Source organism: Asparagus officinalis, chromosome 7 (genome assembly GCF_001876935.1).
Source record: "Asparagus officinalis chromosome 7, Aspof.V1, whole genome shotgun sequence".
NCBI classification, from domain to species: domain Eukaryota; kingdom Viridiplantae; phylum Streptophyta; class Magnoliopsida; order Asparagales; family Asparagaceae; genus Asparagus; species Asparagus officinalis.
Genome location: NC_033800.1, coordinates 129,352,807 through 129,359,308, shown reverse-complemented (window position 1 = coordinate 129,359,308; position 6,502 = coordinate 129,352,807). Strand labels below are relative to the sequence as shown.

The 6,502-nt window shown below is 35.1% G+C and overlaps 1 protein-coding gene across 1 annotated transcript in view; it reads right to left on the bottom strand.

Moving 5' to 3' along the window:
* Window positions 1-485, bottom strand: part of LOC109850353 (mitochondrial import receptor subunit TOM6 homolog) — a 9,430-nt gene extending 8,945 nt beyond the window's left edge. Inside the window, exon 1 of the mRNA XM_020420370.1 lies at window positions 206-485. Coding sequence (XP_020275959.1) covers window positions 236-397 — 162 coding nt within the window. The 5' untranslated portion in view covers window positions 398-485 and the 3' untranslated portion in view covers window positions 206-235. The remainder of the gene's footprint in view (window positions 1-205) is intronic.

Sequence of the window (6,502 nt, the reverse complement as noted above, 5' to 3'; positions counted from 1 at the left end):
CGAAAGAGTTATATACAGATTCCAGAAGCAATTTCTTGACATAAAATCAGCCACTGTCTCTACTTAATTCCAAAGAACTATCAAATCAAGACTAAGACATTGCATCGTACCATCACTAATCTAACACTGTAGAATAACTTCGCACTATAAAACAATTTCCTTAAAAGCTAATCGATTCATTAGGGTTTTGGTTCAGATATTTTACCCAAATCGACGAGGGAGAGGAGGAGAGGAATCAGAGCTCGAGCTTGAGCTCCTCCTTCTCTTGAGAGAGGTAGTGAAGGACGTAGGGCGTGACTCGGATCACGGCGATCCAAGCGGCCATTAGAGACAGATGCTTCTTCAGTTCCTTGTGGGCCGTCGCCTTGTCTGGCCTTCGAAGCGCTCCCAAAAACATCTTTGCTAAAACCCTAGATCTTCACTTTTTCTTTCTCTCTAGAAAAACCCTAGCTCTGCCAATCAAAGTAGAATCGACGGTGATTTGGAATATGGGTACGAACGATAGAGTGAGGGGTGTTATTATTGGGCTTCAGTTTGTGGGCCTTAATCACAGCCCAATCATTTTAATATCTAAACTTCGCAAACAGTTGTTTTTTGAAAATGTTTGTAAGTGGAATTTTTTTTTTTTTTTTAATCGCCATTGTGAGAGTGAATTGAAACGGGAGAACTTTAATATAAGCCTAAAAGCATCTCCAACAGTTTCTTTATAAATTTCTCCAAAATGAGGAAATAAAAATCATATTCTTTAAATTATTTTTGCTCCAACTCCAACAGCATTCCCATTTTAAAGAATCATGCATTTATTACAATAATAAAAATATTCTACATCCCTATTTTGGGATGCTCTTATGCATTGGAACTGCTCCCATGTTTTTTTTTGTAATTACGGATTTTGTTTTATATTTATTTTTTCCCCATCCCGTTTTGAAGAACGTGTTGTATTTATGACAATGTTCTCCCCAAATATTTGAAGAGTGCCCCATATTTGGGGAAGACTCTCATTTTTTCTCCTCCATCCCTATTTTAGGGAATGGGATGAAGAATCTGTTGGACCAAAAAAAATCCAAAATTCTTCAAAAGTAAGAATACCAATAAAATAGGAAAGCTGTTGGAGATGCTCTAACCTTATTTAATTTCTTATCTAATTTTGTATGAAAGAGAGAGTGGATCGCGTGATTCTCACATGTACCAACTAGCTTTTTTTTTGGCAAGTGAACAGGCCTAAGCTCAAAAAAGGGTGGAAAAATTAACCACAGCATAAATGAGAAGTAGCCTCCCCTTACAAATTACTTTGGATCACACGTAGCATCCCATCCTGCGGATTTTCAAAGTAGAGAAGATCAATTGACAGCTGAAGATCATACTTGGCAATCAAATTAGCATTTTTGTTGCCCTCTCCATATGTGTGCCAGAATTTAACCTCCTAATTTATGCTTATCAATCCCTTAATCTCTATCAGAGTACTGATATCTAGGGCATTACAATCTTTCGTAGAATTAAGACCATTTGTAACTGCTTTCGAGACACTTTCCACCAAGGGCATGTTTGTTTCGTAAAAAAAATGCAGAAAGTGGGGGAAAGTGGGGGAAAAAATTGATATAGGTAAATTTTGATATTTTCCTCTACTTTCAGATGCTTGGCTTGTCAAAGCTATAAAAGAAAGTGTGGGAGAAAATAAGTTGTCACCATATTATTGGATGAGATGAGTAAATTTTGATGTTTTTTCCACTTTCCTTGTTTAGGTTCTTTTCTTGTGTTTGGTTTATTCTTAAAACTAAGAAAATAGATGAGAGAAAATGAGTTGTCATTATATTATTGAATGATGTGACACATACTTAGGAAAATCAATTTCCTTGTTTTTTTGGAGGAAATGGATGGAACAAATTTTTTAATGAGATGGGATGAGTTTTCACCATATTATTGGATGATGTGAGTAATTTTTAAAAATGATAGAAAATGAAGGAAAATGGGGTGAGGTGAGTTGGATGAGTTGATTGATGTGACACATTTCTTGTGTTTAGTCTATTTTTAAAAGTAAGAAATGAGATGAGATGAGTTGTCACCATATTATTGGTTAATGTGGGAGAATTGTAAGGATGAAAAATGATGAAAGTGAAGGAAAATGGGTTTTAGAAAATAAAGGAAACGAACCAAACGGGCCCTTGCACGAATCTAAAGCCTTTCTCCCAACAATATTTTACCCTAGTACAAATAGCCCAAATCTCAGCCTTCATGATCGAGCAAATACCAATTTTCCCGCAAAGCCCCCTTGTCAAATCCCTTCACTATTTCTGATGAGGCCTCCAATGGCTGAAATCTCACTTATAATGCATTTAGTGCCATCAACACTGATTTTAATCTACACATTTGTAGGTATTTGTTCCCCAAGACACTCATTCTCGAGACTCTTCTTAGGCACTGTTTGGCAACAAAAGATTGTGTCTTATCTAAGAGATTGTGTCTTATTGACTTGGTCAATAAGCTAGTAGAGCTGTTTGGTGACCAAAAATAGGAGGAGATTATTTTGGAAATTGTGTCTTTTGCAAGTAGCTTTTGGAAAGCTACCTCAAGTAGTATTTGTCTTTGGGAAGGAGCTGTCAATTTTTTTCTTTCGTTTTTACCCCTAATAATTTTAATTTTATATCAATAATATTGCATGTTTTTTTAGTCATTTAACAAATTTAAGCTAGTTGTACAACTACTTTTGCCAAACAGTTCTAGTCAATTAGCTAGCTACACAGCTATCAGCTTTCAGCTACAATTTTACAGCTTTCAGCTAGCTTAACAGTTTTTAGTTATAATCTCGAAGCTTTCAACTAGTTTTGCCAAACGGAGCCTTAGGAGGGTTGTTAATACGAGTAGAGACACGGGCTTTTCGATATCATTGACCATGTTCATTATTATCAAAATCGGGGCTTGTGCTCTCATAAAGTCATCCTCGAACATCAAAGAGTTACGCCATTTCCAGATGTACCAACGAGTAGTATCAAAAATAACATTCCAATTCGAAATGTTTCTAAAACCCCAATTGCATTTGTAGCTTTGAAGCAATTTCATCGATCATGCTCTTGTTAAAAAAGTATCTTCTCCTTAAAGGGTGAATCAAGAAATTCTAAATGCATCTAACATGTCTGCAATATCTCAAAACATGCAAGTTGGATTCTCACATGGTTGGGCACCACCTACAACCCGCTATTGGAGAAGTGAGTTCATAGGTAATCCATCCAGAGCGACTAACCAGAGGAAATATTGAATTTTTGCTAGAGCCTTCCATTTCCAATTAAATTTCATATTTTACCTTGGTCATTCCAAGAATGTGTTGCTAACATATTATAAGCCCTTTTGACTGAGAATGTGTTACCATTGGCATTACCAAATGCATCTGTCCTTGGTTGAACAACTCTTAAGTTTTAAAAACCTAGCCCTCCATGGGTTTTGGGCTGGCAAATATTTGCCAATTTGATTAGGTGCATTTTCCTTTTTTTTTCATGAGTATCTCCCCAAGTAAAGGAGCGGTATAATTCCTCTAATTCACCGCAAATACCCTTTAAGAGTATCTCCAACCCAAAAATTCAAAATGGTGTAGTTTTTACATCAAGTTGTGTAGTTTTTATACCAAATCACTATTCCATCTCCAATCATTACACCAAATTTTACATCAAAAAGAATATTTCTTCTATTTACAAACTATAAAATGGGATATGATTGAAAATATTTAATTTATTATAACAAACTATAAGAGCAAACTTGGGAAAAACCAAAATCTCCATATCTACAATGTTGCGCTATTCCTGGCACAATACTGTAGCACCCCTTTAAAATGACGCTAAGTTTGGCGTTGGGTTGAAGGAAGAATTAGCGCTGGATTTGCATCAAATTGGGTATTTGGAGTTGGGTTGGAAATGCTCTAATACGCCCCACATTAGTGATTCGTGGGGTTTTTCAGCTGATGGCCAACTTTGGGTCTGTTCGCATAATGGGCCAAAAAAAAATTCAAAATGAGGCCAGAGCGAGGAAAAATAGCAAAATGGTAAAAGGGGTCAAGAAAAATACTACTTTAGTAATTTAGCCAAAAATTTGTATTTACGTTATTTTCTATCTTTAAGTATTTTTGTCCCTTTTTAGGAATATATGTAAGTTTCTTGAAAGCCATAAATCAATATATCTATCTTCTATATACTTAAAAAAAGACTCCTAGATTGCCACTTGATGACTTGTGATTATTTTGCATTTATTTTTGTTTTTCAATTTTTTTAACCTATTAATTATGGGCTGGTATGCCTAGTTTTTTGGGTTTTTTTAGTGTGCTTGTTTTGGGGTAGAGCACTTTAATGTACAGGGGCCTTGTTCGAGCTCATTGCTACTTGGTAAATAAGAAATCTATACTTACCAAAAAAATCTATTAATTAATAAGTACTTAGCAGCTAAAATTTTCATCTGTACCACTTTAATTGAAACTCCTTCAAATTCTTTAACCTTGCCCATTTGAATACTTCTTAATTTAATAGTTGTTGTAATCTCGTTGTTATCTCTACGTACATTACATATCCATAATATAAATCGATCATGAAATTAAAAAATTGATGTATTAAGGGATTTGGTGATCCAATCTTCTGGATTGTCACTATGTAGAGCGAACTTATTTATTTCATTATTATTTTTGAGTGCAAGTGGATAAAAAAATTTCACATCTTATTTATGCAACACAAATTACATTGTCCTTAGAAAGGACATTGGGGGAAATCTCCTTGTTTAATATGCCACACGATCATCGAATGTGTTCTATCAGTGATTTTAATCATACACATTCTCGTGGGAGACGTATAGAGGAAAAATCTCTGAGTGGTTTTAAGTATTAACCATTGTCTGCTTAACAGTACCACTGCAGAGAAAAAACATAACCAGTCAGAGATTTGGCAATATGGGGATCAGTCATATAACCAACATTAGAAAATAGCCCACCAATGTCATACTTTGATTTATTTTATAGCATAAACAAAGATCTCTTGTACTTCAAAGATATCAGAGGATATAAAACCTTTTTCACATAGGTTGACTGGTGTAGAAAAATTCCTTCTGAGAAAATGCTCGATCTGTAGGCCGAGACAAAACTTGTTTTCCTAACTTTATTTCGTTTCAAACTCCGTCTTTAGGCATGAGCTAGCTTCTGTAAGCTCCTTGTGCATTCCGCTAACATTTATATCATCAATATAGAATAAGATGATACAGAAGCTATTTTTGGATTTATTTATAAAAACACAAGGACAAACATCATTATTTGCATATACATGTTTCAAGTCGGTTATACCACATTCTACCCGACTGTTTCAAGTCGTATAACGACCTTTACAATTTAATGCTATACATGTTGCGATTCTTGTTTTTCCGTAATTCGGGAATTTTAAGTCCATCAGGGACTTACATATAAACATTAGCGTCTAATGACACCTAAGATGTCCATTTACTGCATATATAAATTCATAATCTCTGCCATAGGTAATAACTTGCGGAACATAATACAATCACTAATAGGAGAATATTTTACATCTAAATCTATGTTGGGTCTCTGCGTGAACCCATTGAGCTATGAATCTCGCTTTATATCTTACCACCTTACAATTCTCATTTATTTTTCTTATGAAGACCCATTTATATCCTGCAGGGATATATGAACTACAGGTTCAAAATACTATAGCGAGTTCAGCTCAGCCTCAATTGCCACTTTCCATCTCACCTAGTTCGAGTGCTTCAAGCACTCTGCTACCGAATTAGGTTCTGGATCCAGATTATTTTCAGAGATAGTAAGAGCAACTGTAGAGGAAACTATGTTGTCGACAACTTTTATATTTCTATTATATATTTCTCATTTTTCACAAATTTGTGGCCACTTAAATTCTTATTTTATATCAACCAAATCCTCACCATTTCCCTTAACGTTTGGATTTGGCCGTTCCGCATCTCCAATGTTATGATTATCAAGTGCACATGCAATTTATTGGAGATTCCGTCTTCAGGACAAGCCTCTTCCGGAGGTTATGAGAGTGACTGTCTTTCTTAGATTTGATGTGCCGCGGACTTTTATCTTTTTCACTAATAGGTTTTATATGCTTCTGGCACAATACGCTTCTGGCGTACCAAATCATCAGTCGATATATTCAAGATGAATATGGGGCTTAATCACTCCTTTATTTGGCAGATAAATTTATACTGAACTTCTAGTTCAGTCTACTAGTACGTGGATCTAAAAATGAAGATTCTTTTAATTTTATGAAATTTCTCGACATTCTTTCATATTTTGGGCGCTAATCTCCCCCTAATGTCGAGAATTGATCTTCAAAAAAAAAAAATACAGTCAGCGTACCAAATTATAATTGATCCCCTGATTTGAGCCATAGGTACTAAATTATTGACGGAGTTTCATGAATAATATATGTACCTTACCTTCGCTGAGGCCCCATAGAGGTACGTTAGGGGTGGTGATATAGAAACATGGACTGCAAAT